This window comes from Branchiostoma lanceolatum, chromosome 14, assembly GCF_035083965.1.
Source record: "Branchiostoma lanceolatum isolate klBraLanc5 chromosome 14, klBraLanc5.hap2, whole genome shotgun sequence".
Lineage (NCBI taxonomy): Eukaryota > Metazoa > Chordata > Leptocardii > Amphioxiformes > Branchiostomatidae > Branchiostoma > Branchiostoma lanceolatum.
In genome coordinates this window covers 30,168-52,800 of record NC_089735.1, presented here as the reverse complement: position 1 = coordinate 52,800, position 22,633 = coordinate 30,168, and the positions used below count along the sequence as shown (strand labels likewise).

The window sequence follows — 22,633 nt, the reverse complement described above, 5'->3', positions numbered from 1 at the left end:
TTTCGTCTTGATATCATCTTCATCTTGCAACCTTTATTCTGGGACATCAAACGATAGGAGTAAAAATCAAATTTTGTTGATATGAGATTACAGGTCACATCTAGCCAGCAAAACAATACCCAAGTCAGCCTGTAGTCAGGATGATTCCTCTAGTGTTTTTTGAATTAGATTTGCTGCCCCACAAACCTTAAAAAGGTGTCTTGCAGTGATCCCAAGCTTTGTTTCATCCCTGCCTTTGAACATTGTTGTTAACTCGACAGGTAGAAAGAAAATAGATATTATGTAATCTTCACCTAGTCAGGGCGGTAGATCAGGCCATGTCTCGCATCCTCCTGCCCAACTTTCCTTCTGCTCCTGGGAGCATTTCACGTGTTGCGGTCGAACCGTCGAAGTCATCAGTATCACACTAAAACTCACATTCAGGTACAATTCATGTTTCAGTGGGGCTGACAAAGAACTGACCACCAAAGCTTCAAAATGGGGACTCGAAGGTCTATTTTATTAATATGTACTTGAAAGTGGCAGGTTTTACTCATAAAATCAGTGAACTGTAGAGTGTGTCTGGGGCTGTTGAAGTGCAGACATTTCCAGTTGTATATCTGTTGTATGAAGAATATGAAACCGTTTAACCAGTGCCACTTAACCAGCTAACTAGAACCATACAGAACGGCTAAAACCATAGGGACAAATGTACAAGCTAATTCTGCACACAAAGTAAAGCGTTCACCAACGAGCTTTTCCCAACCTCTCATCCTTCTCAAGTTTCTTTTTACCTCGCTTGACCTGAGCGGAAGTGTGACGCCAGCAAGGGGCAGGGCAATTTTTGGAAAGCTTGCTGATAAACGCTTTACTTTGTGTACCAGTTAACCGTCGTGACATGAAACTGGCTAAGTTTAACCGTCCGTGACATGAAACTGGCTAAGTTTAACCGTCCGTGACATGAAACTGGCTAAGTTTAACCGTCCGTGACATGAAACTGGCTAAGTTTAACCGTCCGTGACATGAAACTGGCTAAGTTTAACCGTCCGTGACATGGAACTGGCTAAGTTTAACCGTCCGTGACATGGAACTGGCTAAGTTTAACCGTCCGTGACATGAAACTGGCTAAGTTTAACCGTCCGTGACATGGAACTGGCTAAGTTTAACCGTCCGTGACATGAAACTGGCTAAGTTTAACCGTCCGTGACATGGAACTGGCTAAGTTTAACCGTCCATGACATGAAACTGGCTAAGTTTAACCGTCCGTGACATGGAACTGGCTAAGTTTAACCGTCCATGACATGGAACTGGCTAAGTTTAACCGTCCGTGACATGGAACTGGCTAAGTTTAACCGTCCCTGACATGGAACTGGCTAAGTTTAACCGTCCCTGACATGAAACTGGCTAAGTTTAACCGTCCGTGACATGGAACTGGCTAAGTTTAACCGTCCCTGACATGGAACTGGCTAAGTTTAACCGTCCCTGACATGAAACTGGCTAAGTTTAACCGTCCGTGACATGGAACTGGCTAAGTTTAACCGTCCCTGACATGGAACTGGCTAAGTTTAACCGTCCCTGACATGGAACTGGCTAAGTTTAACCGTCCCTGACATGAAACTGGCTAAGTTTAACCGTCCGTGACATGGAACTGGCTAAGTTTAACCGTCCCTGACATGGAACTGGCTAAGTTTAACCGTCCCTGACATGGAACTGGCTAAGTTTAACCGTCCGTGACATGGAACTGGCTAAGTTTAACCGTCCGTGACATGGAACTGGCTAAGTTTAACCGACCGTGACATGAAACTGGCTAAGTTTAACCGTCCATGACATGAAACTGGCTAAGTTTAACCGTCCATGAAGTGAAACTGGACTGGTCAAGTTTAACCGTCCATGAAGTACGGCTGCCCGTCGCGGTCGCGCCGCCTGGTGAGGATGTCGCAGCCGGTGTCCGTGACCAGCAGGGTCTGCTCGAACTGCGCCGACCGCTTCCCGTCCACCGTCACCGCCGTCCAGTTGTCGGGCCAGGTGTCGTCGCGCCACGTGCCCGCCGATATCATGGGCTCGATGGTGAAGGTGTGGCCCGGCTTCATCACCCCGATCGCTTTGTTCTCTGCAGAAGGGCCAAGAAGAGAACTTTCCGTAAGTTCTGGAGGGATGATCATTATAAGTTTTGTTGCAAGTTGGTGACCGGCCTGTTGACTAATTACAAGTAGCATAAAAAGGGCAGACAAATAATGTAGAACAGTGTATCATGTGTCTTTGGTAAATGCTGACTTTCAATTCTAAACTTATTTGGCTTGGCTTCTTTGGAAGACGGAGGATCCCACCGTTGCATATACACAGAATATGCTCATATACCTTGACTGGCTATTTTTATGTAAAGTGAATGTATCACAATAACTTTCAACTCATCAAATGAAGCAAAACATGACACTCAGCTTATATCAGAGTAAATGTAATTTTTAGTAATAAAGTTGATGAGTACTTACTTGCATAATGTGGCACACTGGGGGCCGTATGGAACAACCTGCAAAGAAACAAACAAAAATAATAACATAATGGCTACAGTCTTAGCTGGGATAACCCTCCGCTTGAGGACTGACGATCTCGCATCCAGAAATCTATGGCGGCTATGGTAGGGGTTAGTAGCATGTCACATGTTAAATGGAGTAAGGCTATGGTAGGGGTTCATAAAATACCATGGAGCATGTTGGGATACTTCGCTGACTGTTTGATGCCATGCCGATAGAAAGGCAACTTTGAGAGGCACCCCCTGTACTGTATCCCCCGTGGTGCCCCTGTACTGTGCCCCCCCCCCCTGGTATCCCTGTATTGTGCCCCCCGTGGTACCCTTGTACTGTACCCCCTGTACTGTGAAGCCTGCCCCCCCCCATCCCCAATACCCCCCTGTACTCACTGGTTGATGCCGTGCCCACAGTAAGTCTTCACCACAGAGAACCCGTTAGCCTGCGCGTGTTTCTGGATAATGTTGCCGACTTCCCGATACCTCACGCCTGGCTTTACTGCAACATGGAAAAACACCTCGTTTAACTACAGCACAGAAAACACCTGGTTTAACTACAACACAGAAAAACACCTGGTTTAACTACAACACAGAAAAACACATGGTTTAACTACAACACAGAAAAACACCTGGTTCAACTACAACACAGAAAAACACCTGGTTTAACTACAACACAGAAAAACACATGGTTTAACTACAACACAGAAAAACACCTGGTTTAACTACAGCACAGAAAAACACCTGGTTTAACTACAACACAGAAAAACACCTGGTTTAACTACAACACAGAAAAACACCTGGTTTAACTACAGCACAGAAAAACACCTGGTTCAACTACAACACAGAAAAACACCTGGTTTAACTACAGCACAGAAAAACACCTGGTTCAACTACATTATAGAAAAACACCTGGTTTAACTACAACACAGAAAAACACCTGGTTTAACTACACAGGTGTTTCGAAGGTTTCCTGATAAAACAACTATGTCCAGCTTGGCTGAATGAGTATTTGTACCTGCATCAATGGCCTTGGTCAGACATTCGTGCGTCACACGAACTAACTTCTTGCTGTCATCGTCGACTTTCCCCACAAAAATCGTCTCGTTCAGATCACCATGGAAACCTCTGTGGCACACGGTCACGTCAACTGGAGAACAATTAACGGAATGTTGTATGAATGGAGTGAAGTGATGTCATTAGAAGCCTGAGTAAGGATACAGCTGTTGTTACTCAGCATAGACACTGTGGGATGTCACCAAGCATAGTGCTGATGTCACTCACCATTGACAATGTCGCCATCCTGCAGGGGTCGAAGGTCAGGGATGCCATGGCAGATGACCTCATTCACAGAGCTGCAAAGCATTGTGGGATAGTTAGGGATCAACATAGCTGATGAGTAGTTGGCTGATTTTTTAAAGGATCAGTGTTTTTAACATTCCAGACAGTAGAGCTGTGTACCTAAATAAATTTTAGGTACAGGAACAGGTACAGGTACATTGGTTCAGGTACAGGTCCGGACCTGAACCTGTACCTAAAATACTTGTTCAAATAATATTTGTGATAGGTACTATTTTTATGAAAACACATGAAAATTCGACTCCCGCCTTAATTAAGCCTTACGAGGGTGTTTTTCTGTGCTGCATGAAGGTATAGATGTGGTTTCTGTCCACTGCTACGGTAATTTCATGGTAATTTTGTTTGTCAAAGTTCCTATCCCCTGATGTGCTATCCTAGCCAGGCTTGACCTGATTAGTACTGGTACAGTACTGGTGGAGCTTGTAAGCAAACTCCTGCTCTGGACACCAACTCATGGGCACTCCTGTGTCGGGCGACCCCAACGGACCTACATAGACCAACTGCTGGGGATGTAGGGGTGAGGTCTGAAGATCTAGACCAACTAATGGTAGACCGTGACGCCTGGAGGGAGAGAGCAGCCTTAGTCCGAGCAAGCTGCCCGATATGATGATGATGACAGTACCGGTACACCTGGTTTCAGGTATTTTGGACTTGTACTTAACTGATTGTACCGGTTCTGTGTACCGGTATGCAGCTCAAAGTTACTGGTGTTTGCTTGTGTTTACTTACGTGCAGCAGGACTTGGGAAATGTGTAGTTACTTGTGTTTACTTATATGTACAGCAGGACTTGGGAAATGTGTAGTTACTTGTGTTTACTTATATGTACAGCAGGACTTGGGAAATGTGTAGTTACTTGTGTTTACTTATATGTACAGCAGGACTTGGGAAATGTGTAGTTACTTGTGTTTACTTGTATTTACTTACGTACAGCAGGACTTGGGAAATGTGTAGTTACTTGTGTTTACTTGTATTTACTTACGTACAGCAGGACTTGGGAAATGTGTAGTTACTGGTGTTTACTTGTATTTACTTACGTACAGCAGGACTTGGGAAATGTGTAGTTACTTGTGTTTACTTGTATTTAATTACGTACAGCAGGACTTGGGAAATGTGTAGTTACTTGTGTTTACTTGTACTGTGCTTACTTACGTGCAGCAGGACTTGGGAAATGTGTAGTAGTTGAGTGGGGAGGGGTAACATTCGCGGTCCACACTTGCCTGCAATGAAATAAAATCAGTTTTAAGTTGGTTTCAGGTTGAAATAGAGGAATCTGAACAACATGAGAAGTTTGTGTAGATGACAAAGCAGGTGGGACTCACCTCGTGAACCACTCTGTCAATCTCATCCGTCGTCACGCCGACCGTGATGGCCGCCGCTGCCGCATCAAGAACTTCCCTGCCCAGCTGGAGGACATGGGAAGGTTAGTGGTTAGGGGGCTACATGGTAAAAGTAACACACACCCTTTACCCCATAGCCCCTTGGTAAGGGGGTACATAGTACATGTGTGTGTGTTGTGAGTGTGTCTGTGTATGTGTGCGTTGTATATGTGTGTGTGTTGTATATGTGAGTGTGTGAGGGGGGAATATGTAAGTGTAGTTGTGTGCACATGTATGTGTGAAGAGGGAAACATCTTTTGAATGTTTTGTTCTTACCTGGTAAAGTAAGGTTCTTATTCTCATGTGTGTTCATGTGTGTGTGTCTGCATGTGTAAGTGTATATGTGTGTGTATGTGTCCATGTATGTGTGTCTGCATGTGTAAGTGTATGTGTTCATTTGTGTGTGTCTGCATGCCTACGTGTATGTGGGCATGTTTTTGCATGTTTTGTTCTTACCCGACAAGCGACTCTCATGCCTTCAATCTCCTCATCAGACAGGACCCGGATCTGTGTGCTGCCTTTCAACGCCAGCTCACTAGAGGGCACCCCTGCACAGAGATGCACATCAGTGGGTCAATAAAGACTTGGGTGAAGTCAGAGGAAGATACTTTCAGTGACCCTGAAGAGTCTGCCTGGTCTGGAAGTTAACCGGACATTTTTATCCAGAAGACGGTGTGAATATCCTGACAAAGGGCTCAGTATTTGCTAAGCCTTACCCGCAGCACAGTCATCATAGTCTGGAGGTGTGTTTAAGATCAGCTGGGAGAGAGCGCACAGACCAACCTTACTAGTACCCTCAGCATTGTAAGGAGTCGTGTTTTAGACGTTTATCAGTTATAAATAGTCGGGGTAGAGTGCAAAGATAAGCCTTATTCTCTGCCCGGTGAGGAGGTGTGTTTCAGATGTTTATATATAGTTAGTATAAACAGTCGGGGCAGAGCCTTACCCTCTGCGTGGTCGGCATAGTCCGGCCGTGGGATGTGGTCAGGCACTTCACGTTTTGCACTCTGAAAGGGAGAACAGGCATTGAAGGTTTGGTAGAAAAACCTGCTATACTTAACTGGGGTAAATGTACCCCAAAGTGAAGTTCTTACCAGTACTAGTAGTACACCAGTTGTTCTTACTTTACAGCCGTTCTTTGCCTGTGAACAGGGACATGACTTACCAGTGGGAAGGGCCGTATTTTGCCTGTGAACCTGTATCCTGGCCAGGGATTGTAGTTCTGTGCTGACTGGGTAGGGGGCGCTCCGCTCTCTGGGGATTTGATGTTCGCGACTTTATGGAGCTTCTTATGTGACCCCCAGCTGCCCTTGAAGCAGTCCTGAGAAAGGAGCAGAAGACGAATGAGACATGAGCAGAAACAAAACACCGTCTGCCCCCGCCACCACACCCCCTCCCACACCCCCTCCCACACAGCTCCCCCCTCCACCACCGTTAGCCACCTCCAAGTCAAGCCCAGCGCTGCCTACCCCCGACACCACACACCCTCTCCATCACCCCCCCCCCCCACTCCAAGGCTGCTGACCCCCTCCACCACCATCAGCTCCCACCAAGTCCAGCGCTGCCTACCCCCGCCACCACACACACACCCCTTCATCCGTGAGTTACCGACGTTATGAACCCACCTGTGATGAGAAGAAGCCGGTTTACTTTCCTTTAGCGTCTATACAGCCCCCCTCCCACACCGCTAACCCTACCCGGGGTAGCTAAGCAACGCTGTAAAACGTTCCGAAGGCCACCTGTGAGGTACACACGCACCTGTGTGCAGAAGAATGACCCGGGTATGCCCAGCTGGAGGCACTTGGGACACTGCAGCCGGGCAGGGTTGCTGCACCCGTCCGTTTCGCACACAGCCGTCTCTGCCGCCGCCATGTTTTACACAGGTCATGACCTCCGCATGTGCAAAGGAGTAGTCAACTTTTTCTCTCAGTTTACTTATACGGAAATTATACATCCCCACTCGCAATGATTCATGCCTGATATTCTTGTGAAACAATTTCTCTTTTTTCTGTATCACATGGCATTAACGTTAAATACAACGGGTCAGAGGTCACCGTGACAACAAACATGGCGGCTGAATAAACGTCGTCTGCAGCCTGAGGACTAATGGGCCGTTCCAAAAAATAAAAATGGATGGGGGGTTGAAGAGGCCGGATTTTGGATTATATTTCGAGGGGGGTCAAGCAAAATCTGGATTTTTATTCTGTGTGGGGTGCTAGGGTCGGTACCAAACAGGTAATCACAGTCGAGTCAATTTTTTCCAAAATTTGTCTCCCTATTAGGTTCTATAGGCTGAATGATGTGTGTATGGGCATTGTATGTACTTCTTGTATGTATGTACAAAGTTACAGACCACCAGACCCTTCTATTGGCGAGAAAATGATATTTCATGAAATTAGTCGGATGAAAATAAAGGGGGGTCAGGGCACGTGGATGAAATCAAAAGGGGGGTATTGAAATAGTCGGATCAAATGAAAAGGGGGGTGGAAAATGTCCAAAATCCAGCCTCTTCAACCCCCCCTCCATTTTTATTTTTTGTAACGGCCCAATTTGGGCAACATGCGGTGGACAATTCCTGCTATGCGTGCCGCCCCTGAGTCTGTGTGTGCCTGAGCCGACTGGACATGGCCGGCGCTTCGGTAACGCGCGTGGTGCGGCGCTGTGAGGAGGCAAAAGCCGACGGAAGGCTGGGTAAGTCTGAGGTGTGAGGAGGTTGGGTTAGTGTGAGGTGTGGGGAGGCTGGGTAAGTGTGAGGTGTGAGGAGGCTGGGTTGGGTTAGTGTGAGGTGTGAGGAGGTTGGGTAAGTGTGAGGTGTGGGGAGGCTGGGTAAGTGTGGAGGTGTGAGGAGGCTGGGTAAGTGTGAGGTGTGAGGAGGCTGGGTTGGGTTAGTGTGAGGTGTGAGGAGGCTGGGTTGGGTTAGTGTGAGGTGTGAGGAGGCTGGGTAAGTGTGAGGTGTGGGATGGCTGGGTAAGTGTGAGGTGTGGGATGGCTGGGTAAGTGTGAGGTGTGAGGAGGCTGGGTTGGGTTAGTGTGAGGTGTGAGGAGGCTGGGTAAGTGTGAGGTGTGGGATGGCTGGGTAAGTGTGAGGTGTGGGATGGCTGGGTAAGTGTGAGGTGTGGGATGGCTGGGTAAGTGTGGAGATGTGGGATGGCTGGGTAAGTGTGAGGTGTGAGGAGGCTGTGAGGTGTGAGGAGGCTAGGTAAGTGTGAGGTGTGGGATGGCTGGGAAAGTGTGAGGTGTGAGGAGGCTGGGTAAGTGTGGAGGTGTGAGGAGGCTGGGTAAGAGTGGAGATGTGGGGAGGCTGGGTAAGTGTGGAGGTGTGTGGAGGTGTGGGGAGGCTGGGTAAGTGTGAGGTGTGAGGAGGCTGGGTAAGTGTGAGGTGTGGGGAGGCTGGGTAAGTGTGAGGTGTGAGGAGGCTGGGTAAGTGTGAGGTGTGAGGAGGCTGGGTAAGTGTGGAGGTGTGAGGAGGCTGGGTAAGAGTGGAGATGTGGGGAGGCTGGGTAAGTGTGGAGGTGTGTGGAGGTGTGGGGAGGCTGGGTAAGTGTGAGGTGTGGGGAGGCTGGGTAAGTGTGAGGTGTGAGGAGGTTGGGTAAGTGTGAGGTGTGGGATGGCTGGGTAAGTGTGGTGGTGTGGGGAGGTTGGGTAAGAGTGGAGATGTGTGGAGGCTGGGTAAGTGTGGAAGTGTGTGGAGGTGTGGGGAGGCTGGGTAAGTGTGAGGTGTGGGGAGGCTGGGTAAGTGTGAGGTGTGGGGAGGCTGGGTAAGTGTGGAGGTGTGAGGAGGCTGGGTAAGAGTGGAGATGTGGGGAGGCTGGGTAAGTGTGGAGGTGTGTGGAGGTGTGGGGAGGCTGGGTAAGTGTGAGGTGTGGGGAGGCTGGGTAAGTGTGAGGTGTGGGGAGGCTGGGTAAGTGTGAGGTGTGGGATGGCTGGGTAAGTGTGGAGATGTGGGGAGGCTGGGTAAGTGTGAGGTGTGAGGAGGCTGGGTAAGTGTGAGGTGTGAGGAGGCTGGGTAAGTGTGGAGGTGTGAGGAGGCTGGGTAAGAGTGGAGATGTGGGGAGGCTGGGTAAGTGTGGAGGTGTGTGGAGGTGTGGGGAGGCTGGGTAAGTGTGAGGTGTGGGGAGGTAGGGTAAGTGTGAGGTGTGGGGAGGCTGGGTAAGTGTGAGGTGTGGGATGGCTGGGTAAGTGTGAGGTGTGGGATGGCTGGGTAAGTGTGAGGTGTGGGATGGCTGGGTAAGTGTGGTGGTGTGGGGAGGTTGGGTAAGAGTGGAGATGTGTGGAGGCTGGGTAAGTAAGGAGGCTGAGTGTGAGGTGTTTGTTCTGCAGACCTGTCGTCCTGCGAGCTGACGAGTTTCCCGGTCGCAGTCTACCAGCTGCTGCGGAACACCGAGGTGCTCAGCTGCAGCCTGAACAACAACCTGCTGAAGGTCCTGCCCAAAAGCATCTGTGCCAAATTTCCTCATCTGCAAGGTAATGATACAGCCTATGCAACTGCAACAGCTACAAAGCCAAGAGTAACTGTAGCAGCTGCACAGCCTGTATCTGCAGCAGCCACACAGCCTGTATAACAGGAACCAACTGTACAGCCTGTATAACAGGGAACCAGCTGAACAGCCTGTATAACAGGGAACCAGCTGAACAGCCTGTATAACAGGGAACCAGCTGTGTATGATGTGTGTTATAGTTTATGTATGTTTGTATAATGTTTGTTATGATGTATGTATGTTTGTATAATGTGTGTTTTAATGTATGTCTGTTTGTATGATGTGTGTTAAAATGTATGTATGTTTGTATGATGTGTGTTAAAATGTATGTATGTTTGTATGATGTGTGCTGCAGAGCTGCAGCTGTCTGGGAACCAGCTGACCAGCCTGCCTGCGGAACTGCAGCAGCTGCGGGAGCTGCGGAGGCTGGACGTCTCCCACAACAGGTTCTCCATCTTCCCTGAGGCTGTGTTCCAGCTGCCTGCCCTCGTCACGCTCAACGCCAGCAGCAATGCCATCGTGGGTGAGTGGAGACTGTACCATAACATCTACCTACGAGTGCATACCAGTCACATGTGCATACCAGTTATATTTACATACCAGTCACATGTGCCTTCTAGTTACATTTACATACGAGTCAGACATGTGTATACCAGTCTTATTTTCATACCTGTCTAATTTTCATACCAGTCTAATTTTCATACCAGTCTAATGTGCATACCAGTCTCATTTGCATATCATTTATCTTCATCGTCATCATGATTGGTTTTAGACTGGAAGTAGGCTGAAACCCTCAGCAACAAAAAGGCAGAAAATTCAGCATGATGTTGATGTTTGTTCCTTTTTCCCGTCAGCGGTCGACGCGGAGCGGTTCAGCAGAATGGAGGCGCTGGCAGACGTGGATCTGCAGCAGAACCCGCTGGCCGAGGCCGTCCACAGCGCCGCCGGGGGGCTCAGCAGGCCCCGCGTCAGGCTCAGCCCCTGGCAGGAGCACTTCCAGGACATGGAATAGCCCCCCCCCCAACTTCCAGGACATGGAATAGCCCCCCCCAACTTCCAGGACATGCAATAGCCCCCCCCCCCCCAACTTCCAGGACATGCAATAGCCCCCCCCCCCAACTTCCAGGACATGCAATAGCCCCCCCCCCCAACTTCCAGGACATGCAATAGCCCCCCCCCCCCAACTTCCAGGACATGGAATAGCCCCCCCCCCCCAACTTCCAGGACATGGAATAGCCCCCTCCCCCAAAAAACTTCCAGGACATGGAATAGACCCCCCCCCCCCCAACTGCCAGGAAATGGTATAGCCCCCTCCCCCCCAACTTCCAGGTCATGGAATAGCCACCCCCCCCCCCCCCCCCCACCCCCAACTTTCAGGTCATGGAATAGCCCCCCCCCCACTTCCACGACATGGATCCCCCCCCTTCAAGACATGGAATGGCCCCCCGCCCAACTTCCAGGACATGGAATAGCCCCCACCCCCCAACTTCCAGGTCATGGATTAGCCCTCCCCACCAACCCCCCCCCCCCCCCCCACACACACACACACTTCCACGACAAGGACCCCCCCCCCCCCCCCCCCTTTCAAGACATGAAATAGCAACCCCAACTTTTCCAATGATCAGAAACATTTCCCTACCGTCTATATCATGCAAAACACTTCCAGAATGTGAACATGTCTGTTGTTGACTCTTTCAGTTTCTTAAATGACGATTTACTGATAGCATAACAATAATGGTCACAAAGCTACTATAGTGAGGAATTCCTGCATATGATTCAAATGACCCGAACTGAACAGACACGTCACGAACAGGCGATGTTTGAAGAGTTTTCCTTGATGAACGGAACTACTCAGTAAATCCACCTCGGGTTTGGAAAACACGATTATGATATTGCCACCATTTTGTTATGAATTAAATGATTTGAAATTTTGTATCACATTATCTATGGTAGCGGTTGTTATTTCCGTGCATAGAATACGAATAGGACGTAGTTCTACAGCTTGCAACTTGTACCTTGAAAACATTGCCCTCTCGGAGGCATAGAACAGCGGCTGTACTGCAAAACGTTGTGCACCCATGGGCCAAGTCGTGGTGATGTTGAGAACTTGTTCCGTGCGTCGTTTTCCTCTGCATAAGCAGCATTTTAATGGACCTGCTCAGAAAACACATGCTTCAAAACTAAATCGCCCGACAGAGGGGGTCAATAACCCCGACCAGAGAGCTTGTGTGAGCACATGCTAACATGTCAGCAGATCAGTGTCTACTTTGTATTTGAAAGATCCGAATTTGTGACCTCGCTAGAAAACTACTGAATGTCGTTGAGAGACGAACCCCAACACCTAGGCCATGGCAACGTGGAGTAGCTGTTGTCGTGTTGTGTGACATAAATGGAGACTTATGCTGTCTGCTTCTGCCGCACAATGTACACGTTTTGTACCGTGGAAAAGTCGCAATTTTTAGGGCGACATTGCTGTTGGCTTTGCTCAGCTCTAGTGATAGTCTTTCACGTGGTGCTTTTACGGCTGCAAGCACAAAGAAGGTAAGTAATTAGTAACGGCACTTGACTGACGATGTGAGGGAAAATAACAACTGTCATGGTGCATTTATGTGTCTGAGACGCATGTCTTATGTCTTGAGTGATTTAGGCCACACGTGCGTGATAGAAAACGTGGAAAACAATCCTTAACCAGTAAAACTGGCATGAGTCATGCCCAGGCGCGATTCCTGATGAAGTAAGAAGCCACGGCGTCAGGAAAGTGATAAAGGGCCGTGGCGGATCACAAATCGGGCATTAACCGGGTTCGATGTCAATCAGGTGTTAATGAATTGGCTATTATGTGCCGGGTTTGATGTGAATCAGGTGTTAATTGGCTATTATGTGGGCGTTTGTCGTGGTCTTGCCCAGGACGGTTTAATGATAGCATCAGCTTGCACTGATCTCTGCCAATTTCCAACCGTCGCACTGAAGATTGAAGACTTAGTACAATTCAGTCTCAGTTTCCGTGGCTGGCTTTAAGCACCAGAAATCAAGCCTAATGCTGAAATGTACATGCGCAGGACGCCACTAATTTCAATGATATCCGAACAATATCTGTAATATCCCCACAAAGTCACATTAATATCCGCACAAAATCTCAATAATGTCCGCACAAAATCTCAATAACATCCACACAAAGTCTCATTAATGTCCGCACAAAATCTCGATAATGTCCGCACAAAATCTCAAAAATGTCCGCACAAAATCTCAATAATGTCCGCACAAAATCTCAATAATGTCCGCACAAAATCTCAATAATGTCCGCACAAAGTCTCAATAATGTCCGCACAAAATCTCAACAATGTCCGCACAAAATCTCAATAATGTCCGCACAAAATCTCAACAATGTCCGCACAAAATCTCAACAATGTCCGCACAAAATCTCAACAATGTCCGCACAAAATCTCAATAATGTCCGCACAAAATCTCAACAATGTCCGCACAAAATCTCAACAATGTCCGAACAAAATCTCAACAATGTCCGCACAAAATCTCAACAATGTCCGAACAAAATCTCAACAATGTCCGCACAAAACCGCACTCAATAACATGCTTCTGCCAGTGTTTAATCTCGATAAGGCTCTGATTGACGTAAATGCCATTTTTCATAGTCCGAGATGAATAACATATATTATCCACAGAGAGCTGACATCGTGCATGACGGACAGAGAAAGGTCACCCCCCTCTCCAGACAACCGCGCGACTTGGTAAAGCGGCATGCTTTCCTGACATGCCAGACCCCCCCCCCCCCTTCTACCTGGGGTAATCAACAAGTTCTGTGCCTCACAAAGAAATAACGTGCATATTTATGTAGTAGGAAGTCTTTTATCAATATCCAACAAATTTCAAATCATTGTCGTTATTACTTTCAAGTCGACGTGCTTTTGATAATCAATAGGTATCATTCGGGGGGGGGGGGGGTAAATTTGAGTTGTGCAGCTTATTTCTTGCGGAGGCGCAGACTGTTGATCTGGTACGTCATCTGTATGCGTGATCCCTGGATTTCGCTACGTTTGAATCTCTATCACTAAAGTACAGTAGCTGCCAATCCACATCTCCATCAACTGCAATCTCTGACACGTCTCCATCGCCACGTATTCATCGCTGTTCTGCATGACATCTCCATTTACTAAACTGCACAACATCTGTGTATGATCGTTAGAGTTCGCTACATCTCTATATTACTAAACAGCACCACATTGCAGTCGCCACACTACTGCGACAGTAACAAACATCGCTACACTTACATCACATATCCATATCTTTACTACTTTTGCATTACACATTTTAACAGGAAAGTTGGTCTGTGATAGTTTACGACATTATGTTCCACTTGCCGGCATGCCATAAACTACATGTTACATGTATATGTATATGGGTCTTATAATGGAAAGCACTACAAATGCCCAAATTAGCATAATTTGCACTTCATTATGTACATCTCTGTCGAAGATGTCTGCATGCTGAATATTATGGAAATCTGTCGTTCCTTTGTTCGTTTATTCTCCTTAGAAGATTTTCACAATAGCGCCCCTGGAGTTCAAGAACAAGCTGCTAGGGGGCCCAAACCTACACCACTTCTTAATTACATCACAAGCTATCTGCCACAATCAAAGACCATAGCACGTCCAGGTCGAAAGGTAGAAAAACAGAAGTTCTGCTGCAGTAACAAGGTAGCATATCAGGAGGCCCAAAATCGACCTTGCATTTCGGTTTCCCAACACCTACCCACATACCAAATATCATTGTAATCCATTAAGAGGTTCTTGAGTTATGCTGACTACAGTAGTCCAGAAACACGAACATACAGACAGACACACCCAAAACAATATCTCCATTTTTCATGGAGATGATATAAAAGACTGAACTCTACACAACCAACACTGGGAGCATTGGATTTTCCGTGAAAAGGCTGACGAAGTCTGCCGAACATACTCAATTCTCCAGTGTTGGCTGGCTAAAGTTCAGCATTTATTACCTTCGCCGAGGTCATATTTTCGCCAGCGTTCGCATGTGTATCTCTGCGTGTGCGTGACCACGATGTGGCTTAGGTCTTCTTGAGACCTCGAAATGATGATATTTTAGACCCCCTAGCGACTTGCTATGGTACTGCAGCGGTACTTTCGAGTTCGGGTCCTGTGTTCTCGATACTAATGGCCATGATTTTTGAGTGGTAGATAAGCTCTCTAGAGGGAGAGGGAGAGTAAGTGTAGGTTCGACCCCCTAGCGGTCCTTGTGCTTCCTGATGTGCTAACATCAGTCGGCGAAGGCAAAGGGTCATGATGAACTCTAGTTCATGATGCCATTTACCGACAACTTTCATGCTAAGATTATGGGAACTATTTTCCAACAAAAATGATTACTTGGACTTGGAATTTTTTCCAGTCCTCTGGCCCTTCGTCCGGACGACTGGGGACCGATTTCACAGAACACTTGACCTTCTGGCAGTGTGACGTGAGCACCGGGTCAAAGGTTGTTGGTAGTCGGTATCTGTCCCCGTCCCGGCTCAAAGATAGATCCTGACTTCGTTCCGTGCCAGGCTGGAGGCCTGCCCGCCTTAGCCCGGGACCTCAAACCCCCCCCCCCCCTACTTTGCCCCTGAAGGTTTTTTTTTGGTAACTCAATGTAGATGTAGATGTTCTGTACTGCTCCACAGCCGTCCATGGTCTGTTCTGCACGGTTCTACAGCCGTGTCCTGTCTGCTCTGCACGGTTCTACAGCCGTGTCCTGTCTGTTCTGCACGGTTCTACAGCCGTCTCCTGTCTGCTCTGCACGGTTCTGCAGACGTCCACGGTCTGTTCTGTACTGTTGTACAGCCGCCAGTTCTGTACGGTTCTACAATCGTCTCCTGTCTGTCCTGTGCGTTCTACAGCCGTGTCCTGCTGTTCTGTACGGTTCTACAGCCGTGTCCTGTCTGTTCTGTACGGTTCTACAGCCGTGTCCTGTCTGTTCTGTACGGTTCTACAGTCGTCTCCTGTCTGTTCTGTACGGTTCTACAGTCGCCAGTTCTGCAAGGTTGTACAGCCGTCTCCTGCCAGTCCCGGGCGGCTACACAGCCGTCTCCTGTTTGCTCTTCCTGCGCATGTACCTGTTGAGCACGCTGGTGCGCTTCCTGGAGGTGGTCATGCTGACTTTGCGCGTGCGCGTGCTGGCGCGGGACGGCAGGTTCTTGCGCACGTCCGAGCGGAACAGCCCGTAGATGATGGGGTTGACGCAGCTGTTGAAGTAGGCCACCCAGTGCGCGACGGGGTACACGTAGTAGAACAGCGTCTTCGCGGCGCTGTCCGACAGCGACCCGAAGTCGTCCAGCATCCAGCTGACGTACAGCGGTAACCACGACAGCGCGAACATCGCCACGACAGTCACCAGCATCTTGGTGACGCGAATCCTCCGTTTCGGAACCTGACCCATGACCCGGGACTGTTTGGAATCTTGACCCATGACCTGACGATGGTGGCTGGCGTGCTGCCCTTTGACCCGTGGTTGATTGGTAGTCTGATCTATGACCCGTGGTGACCCATGACCCTGACGTATGACCCTGGACTGGCCAGGGTTCTGACCCACGACCTGGGACTGATTGGTGCTCTGATCTATGACCCTCAGCTGGCTGAGGTCATGACTTAGGATCTGTGACTGGGTGGTATTCGCACCTACGACCTGGGACTGATTACGGTAATGACTCGTGACCTGAGACTGGTTGGGGTCCTGACCCATGACCTGGGACTGATTGCGGTTCTGACTCGTGACCCGGTGCTGATTGGGGTCGTGACCTGTGACCTGTGACTGATCTATGACCCGTGGCTGGTTTGTGCCCTGACTTATGACCCGCGGCTGGCTGAGTTCCATGGTTGTGCTGACCGGAAGTGAGGACCGGTACCAGATGCTGACGCCGATGCGGCAGTAGATGCAGGTGACCGCCACGAGCGGCCCGCAGTACACCAGCACGAACAGCGCGAGCGTGTAGGCGTGCCGGTACTCCACAGCCGGCCAGTTCTCCTTGCAGAACGAGGCCGTCTCCCCGCCGCGGTACTCGAAGTCGTACTCCTGCGTCTCCAGCACGAACGGCTGCGGCAGCATGATGAGTGCCGCGGCGCCCCAGATCCCGGCCAGCGCCTTCCACACCGTGCTGCCCGACATGCGCAGGTCCGCAGGGTACAGAACCACGTAGTACCTGCACAAAACAAACAAACAAACAAACAAACATGAGCGCCGCGGCGCCCCAGATCCCGGCCAGCGCCTTCCACACCGTGCTGCCCGACATGCGCAGCATACCACGTAGTACCTGCACAAAACAAACAAACAAACAAACAAACATGAGCGCCGCGGCGCCCCAGATCCCGGCCAGCGCCTTCCACACCGTGCTGCCCGACATGCGCAGCATACCACGTAGTACCTGCACAAAACAAACAAACAAACAAACAAACATGAGCGCCGCGGCGCCCCAGATCCCGGCCAGCGCCTTCCACACCGTGCTGCCCGACATGCGCAGGTCCGCGGGGTACAGAACCACGTAGTACCTGCACAAAACAAGCAAACAAACAAACAAATAGCATACAGAACCACGTAGTACCTACAGAAAACATGCAATCAAACGTTGTACGTACCGTTCCACAGCAATGGCGGAGAGGGTATAGGGTTGTACGTACCGTTCCACAGCAATGGCGGAGAGGGTGTAGGGTTGTACGTACCGTTCCACAGCAATGGCGGAGAGGATGTAGGGTTGTACGTACCGTTCCACAGTAATGGCGGAGAGGGTATAGGGTTGTACGTACCGTTCCACTACAATGGCGGAGAGGGTATAGGGTTGTACGTACCGTTCCACTGCAATGACGGAGAGGGTGTAGGGTTGTACGTACCGTTCCACTGCAATGGCGGAGAGGGTATAGGGTTGTACGTACCGTTCCACTACAATGACGGAGAGGGTATAGGGTTGTACGTACCGATCCACTGCAATGACGGAGAGGGTGTAGGGTTGTACGTACCGTTCCACTGCAATGGCGGAGAGGGTATAGGGTTGTACGTACCGTTCCACTACAATGACGGAGAGGGTATAGGGTTGTACGTACCGTTCAACTGCAATGACGGAGAGGGTGTAGGGTTGTACGTACCGTTCAACTGCAATGACGGAGAGGGTATAGGGTTGTACGTACCGTTCAACTGCAATGACGGAGAGGGTGTAGGGTTGTACGTACCGTTCAACTGCAATGACGGAGAGGGTGTAGGGTTGTACGTACCGTTCCACAGCAATGGCGGAGAGGGTATAGGGTTGTGCGTACCGATCCACTGCAATGGCGGAGAGGGTATAGGGTTGTACGTACCGTTCCACTGCAATGACGGAGAGGGTATAGGGTTGTGCGTACCGATCCACTGCAATGGCGGAGAGGGTATAGGGTTGTACGTACCGTTCAACTGCAATGACGGAGAGGGTGTAGGGTTGTACGTACCGTTCCACAGCAATGGCGGAGAGGGTATAGGGTTGTGCGTACCGATCCACTGCAATGGCGGAGAGGGTATAGGGTTGTACGTACCGTTCCACTGCAATGACGGAGAGGGTATAGGGTTGTACGTACCGTTCCACTGCAATGACGGAGAGGGTATAGGGTTGTACGTACCGTTCCACTGCAATGGCGGAGAGGGTATAGGGTTGTACGTACCGTTCCACTGCAATGACGGAGAGGGTGTAGACGGAGGCCGCCACAGACACGCCCTGAATCGTCACGTTCAGTTTGCACATCACATCTCCGAACTGATAATCTGGGCAAGAGCAACAGAGAAAATGGTGTCAATTTGTGCGCGGCTTCGAATTCTACTTATCGTTAAAGAAACTCCCGGAGCTAAGGGACCTTGCAAGATGCAAGACGCAGTGGATGAAGATGAAGAAAGACTGAATGCAGCTGAAGGACGGTTTCACGACTGCAGATGCAGAAACCGGTGGATGATGATGGTGATTATAATGATATTGATTTTTGGACAGACAAGGACAATGACAATGTGTCACTGCACTCAATTATTTAAACCTTATGTTAACAGTGCCACATACAGTGAGCAGTAAGCTAGTAAATAAGGTGACATGTAGTCCCATAGCCTTTGTGAGGCCATGCGGGCAGTCTATTATTTCCCTTCCACCGTCTTTTATAATTACCGCCCCAATTTATGTCAGGTACTCATTTGAACACCTGGGTGTACTGGGGAAAGTCGTGTTCAGTTCATATATTGGCGAGAATTGGGAAGTGTAGCTTTATTTGTTTTGAATTGAGCTGCATTTTTCTTGCGCAGTATGATCCTTGTCTGCACTAAACTAACTGACAGTATCTAGCTGCAGCTGCGGGAAGAAGAATGGAGGAACTTGAGTTTGCGCATTGTCGGCACGTCTCTCCGTAATCCTCCGGCGCTTCGCCGATTTTCTAGCCACTTTCCTGCTCACCGAGGCGAGTCGGAAACGGGCGCTGGAGCCGACGGGGCCGAACCATACAGACGCCAAATCGAGCTGCACGTAGAGGTGCGGAATTCAATAAAGTACTTAGGACGGAGATGGGCGGCCTTTTCTTTCATGTAATATCGATGCTGCAGCGTTGCTATATTTGGAAAAGTGGAGTTATACTCAACAAAGTGAGTGATAACTGCAGTGTGTCTTTTACCACTTTGACAGGATATTCAATTCAATTTTTAATTCTTTAATAATAATGATAATAATAATAATTTTATTTGCAAGTTCTTGCCCGAGGGCTAACTGCTTTTAAGCGCCTCGAGCTCTGTATACGAGCTGTGATAATCCTAGGTGAATTGCAGCACTGAACGGCGCACCACAGCACACTGCTGTACTGCACTGGAGCGTCCCGGCTTACAATGGATACTGGGGGTCACGGCTTACAATATATATTGGGGGTCACGGCGCACATAAGTGCACAATATATACTGGGGGTCACGGCTTACAATAGATATTGGGGCTCACGGCTTACAATAGATACGGGGGTCACGGCTTACAATAGATATTGGGGCTCCCGGCTTACAATAGATACTGGGGGTTACGGTTTATAATAGATATTGGGGGTCACGGCTTACAATAGATATTGGGGGTCACGGCTTACAATAGATACTGGAGGTCACGGCTTACAATAGATACTGGGGGTCACGGCTTACAATAGATACTGGAGGTCACGGCTTACAATAGATATTGGGGGTCACGGTTTATAATAGATATTGGGAGTCACGGCGCACAATACATACTGGTGGTCATGGCATACTTATTGACTTGTCCTGCCAGTTCATTGTAGTGACGCTGAAGACGAGTGACGGATGTCATTTGAAACGTGCCGAATAATGTACTATCTTATCCAGTTGTAATGTCTTCAAATATTGTTACCTGGATGTCTGGCCTTCAAAAAGGTAGCGCTGTCCAGCTGTATAACGGAAAAAGTAAACCACATCCTACCAATTAACTGGACCGGAGACAAGTAAATTTCTGCCTAAGCTGGAGACAGCAGCTGCGTTTTCGGATATTGTAAACGTCTCCTCGGGTTGACAAACTCTTTTATCATCAACCTCACGGATCTAGGGCAAACAACCTGTAAAAACAACTCAAGCGCAACCTGTCAAAACACATGCGCGAAGTGAAAACAAATGTCAAGGCATCCTGTCAAAAAGTATGCATGAAGCAAATACAAGCGCCATGTCAACCAGTCAAAACGTATGCATGAAACAAGTACAAGTGCCATATCTACCTGTCAAAACGTATGCGCGAAACAAATACAAGACTTAGGGCCAAGTCAACCTGTCAAAACGCATGCGCCAAACAAATCATACAATTGCGAGACTTATGGCCAAGTCAACCTGTCAAAACGCATGCGCCAAGCCAGAATACGTGTCAAGACAACCTGTCAAAAGTGTTCGGATGTTCGGATGGTTCACTGATGACTGGAAGCGAAGCGATGTATTACGCATCATTGAACAAAGTAACGCCGCTGTCAGAGTGCGACAGGCCAGATCATCATGGATGCAGCTTCAAAGACTCGATCTGAAGCCACTTAGATGGTCGGGGTATGCAGCATTGGTAGCCGGGACTTCTTCTTCCTGCACGAACAACTCTGCATGTGACATTAGACCAGTAAGAAGCTGCCACCCTCTAGATCTGCACGAACAAGTCTGCATGTGACATTAATATTAGACCACAAAGAAGCTGCCAGCCTCTAGATCTGCACGAACAAGTCTGCATGTAACATTAATATTAGACCAGAAAGAAGCTGCCAGCCTCTAGATCTGCACGAACAAGTCTGCATGTAACATTGATATTAGACCAGAAAGAAGCTGCCAGCCTCTAGATCTGCACGAACAACTCGGCCGCATGTGACAAGGGAGAAAGTCGGATGAAAGCGGAGGAAGTCAGTACAAGAGCGATGAGAGATGTCTGGGCTTTGCGAATCGCTGATAAGACTTTAGACGCAACAATCAGCGGGGATTTCCAGACGGCTAACAACCCCTGGGCTTCAGACAAGTATGGAAGCCGACATTCAGCGGAAACCAGTAAAGGACAGATGAGAAATAGCGAGGCTTTGAGCATCACTAACAATCCTGCAGCCCTCAGCCGGGATTAGAGGGGACCGGCAGTGAAAGCTACTTAAGAACACATGAAAGATAGCAAGGATTCTACATCAACTAAAAAACAAACTGGGACGTAAAATGCCTCCACTTTCTCTTGCAAAGATATTGAATTATCAACTGGTCCTTATCATTAAACGGTCGCCGACGGCGCGAGGTGTTAGAAACGCCGTTACGTGATGGAGGCTGCTGCTGCTGAGTGGTAAATTATAGGGTAGTGCAATTTAGCCGCCAGCAATTACAACTGGTTTTCTGTCGCTATTAGTAACAGCTTTGTGATCCACAGTACCGTACAATTCATGTACCACTAGTCCGCTTTGTGATCCGCAGTACCGTACAATTCATGTACCACTAGTCGGCTTTGTGATCCACATTACCTTACAATTCATGTACCACTAGTCGGCTCTGTGATCCACAGTACCGTACAATTCATGTACCACTAGTCGGCTTTGTGATCCACAGTACCTTACAATTCATGTACCACTAGTCCGCTTTGTGATCCACATTACATGTGACTTACCGAACAGAATGTGTTCCGCTAGAGGTGCGTGTGACTTACCGAACAGAATGTGTTCCGCTAGAGGTGCGTGTGACTTACCGAACAGAATGTGTTCCGCTAGAGGTGCATGTGACTTACCGAACAGAATGTGTTCTGCATGTGACTTACCGAACAGAATGTGTTCTTCATGTGACTTACCGAACAGAATGTGCTCTGCATGTGACTTACCGAACAGAATGTGTTCTGCATGTGACTTACCGAACAGAATGTGTTCTGCATGTGACTTACCGAACAGAATGTGTTCTTCATGTGACTTACCGAACAGAATGTGTTCTGCATGTGACTTACCGAACAGAATGTGCTCCACCAGTGTGAAGGTGCATGTGACTTACCGAACAGAATGTGCTCCACCAGAGTGAAGGGGATGCAGAAGACGGCCACCAGCAGGTCCGCCACGGCGAGGTTGAGGATGAAGTAGTTTGTTGCCGTGTGGAGGCGCGGCGTGGTGACGATGACCCAGCACACCACGGCGTTCCCCACCACGTTCAGCGAGAAGACCAGGCAGTAGCCGCAGATGTACAGAGCCGTGACCACCGCGCCGTGCATGTAGAACGGCATGGCGGGGGCCTCTGTCCCGTTAGTACCATTGGAGACATCCATGGCTGCCTTTCTCTCTCAGTGGCGGTGGGCTCGCAGTGTGTCGGCAGCAGGGCGGCGGTGGGCCCGTAGTGTGTCGGCAGCAGGGCGGCGGTGGGCCCGAAGTGTGTCGGCAGCAGGGCGGCGGTG

At 49.0% G+C, this 22,633-nt stretch overlaps 3 protein-coding genes across 3 annotated transcripts; 1 reads left to right on the top strand and 2 right to left on the bottom strand.

Annotated features, from left to right (window-relative positions):
* Positions 1-7,132, bottom strand: LOC136449218 (methionine aminopeptidase 1-like). Its single transcript, XM_066449109.1, has 11 exons — positions 6,995-7,132; positions 6,402-6,557; positions 6,183-6,243; positions 5,693-5,784; positions 5,180-5,263; positions 5,010-5,077; positions 3,785-3,855; positions 3,519-3,650; positions 2,897-3,002; positions 2,469-2,506; positions 1-2,089 (listed from the first exon to the last, which is right to left on the bottom strand). Exons 1-11 carry the CDS (start codon positions 7,106-7,108, stop codon positions 1,860-1,862), a joined length of 1,152 nt encoding a protein of 383 aa, XP_066305206.1. The 5' UTR covers positions 7,109-7,132; the 3' UTR covers positions 1-1,859.
* A 652-nt stretch (positions 7,133-7,784) lies between these two features.
* Positions 7,785-10,779, top strand: LOC136449220 (leucine-rich repeat-containing protein 20-like). Its single transcript, XM_066449111.1, has 4 exons — positions 7,785-7,927; positions 9,557-9,700; positions 10,070-10,237; positions 10,569-10,779. Exons 1-4 carry the CDS (start codon positions 7,861-7,863, stop codon positions 10,724-10,726), a joined length of 537 nt encoding a protein of 178 aa, XP_066305208.1. The 5' UTR covers positions 7,785-7,860; the 3' UTR covers positions 10,727-10,779.
* A 4,573-nt stretch (positions 10,780-15,352) lies between these two features.
* On the bottom strand, positions 15,353-22,633 carry LOC136448631 (uncharacterized). The gene is made up of 4 exons (XM_066448270.1): positions 22,240-22,633; positions 17,358-18,507; positions 17,067-17,270; positions 15,353-16,924 (listed from the first exon to the last, which is right to left on the bottom strand). The coding sequence occupies exons 1-4, from the start codon at positions 22,505-22,507 to the stop codon at positions 15,802-15,804; spliced, it is 2,745 nt and encodes a 914-aa protein (XP_066304367.1). The 5' UTR covers positions 22,508-22,633; the 3' UTR covers positions 15,353-15,801.

What these genes read in the sequence shown, in the direction of transcription:
- LOC136449218 (XM_066449109.1), bottom strand. Translation starts at nt 7,108, where the DNA reads ATGGCGGCGGCAGAGACGGCTGTGTGCGAAACGGACGGGTGCAGCAAC. An exon ending in GGTCATTCTTCTGCACACAG is followed by an intron (nt 6,558 to 6,994) that starts GTGCGTGTGTAC and finishes CTCCTTTCTCAG; the next exon opens with GACTGCTTCAAGGGCAGCTG. An exon ending in AAATACGGCCCTTCCCACTG is followed by an intron (nt 6,244 to 6,401) that starts GTAAGTCATGTC and finishes TCTCCCTTTCAG; the next exon opens with AGTGCAAAACGTGAAGTGCC.
- LOC136449220 (XM_066449111.1), top strand. Translation starts at nt 7,861, where the DNA reads ATGGCCGGCGCTTCGGTAACGCGCGTGGTGCGGCGCTGTGAGGAGGCA. An exon ending in AAAAGCCGACGGAAGGCTGG is followed by an intron (nt 7,928 to 9,556) that starts GTAAGTCTGAGG and finishes TTTGTTCTGCAG; the next exon opens with ACCTGTCGTCCTGCGAGCTG. An exon ending in CAGCAGCAATGCCATCGTGG is followed by an intron (nt 10,238 to 10,568) that starts GTGAGTGGAGAC and finishes TTTTCCCGTCAG; the next exon opens with CGGTCGACGCGGAGCGGTTC.
- LOC136448631 (XM_066448270.1), bottom strand. Translation starts at nt 22,507, where the DNA reads ATGGATGTCTCCAATGGTACTAACGGGACAGAGGCCCCCGCCATGCCG. An exon ending in GGTGGAGCACATTCTGTTCG is followed by an intron (nt 18,508 to 22,239) that starts GTAAGTCACATG and finishes GCTCTTGCCCAG; the next exon opens with ATTATCAGTTCGGAGATGTG. An exon ending in TCCGCCATTGCTGTGGAACG is followed by an intron (nt 17,271 to 17,357) that starts GTACGTACAACG and finishes TGTTTTGTGCAG; the next exon opens with GTACTACGTGGTTCTGTACC.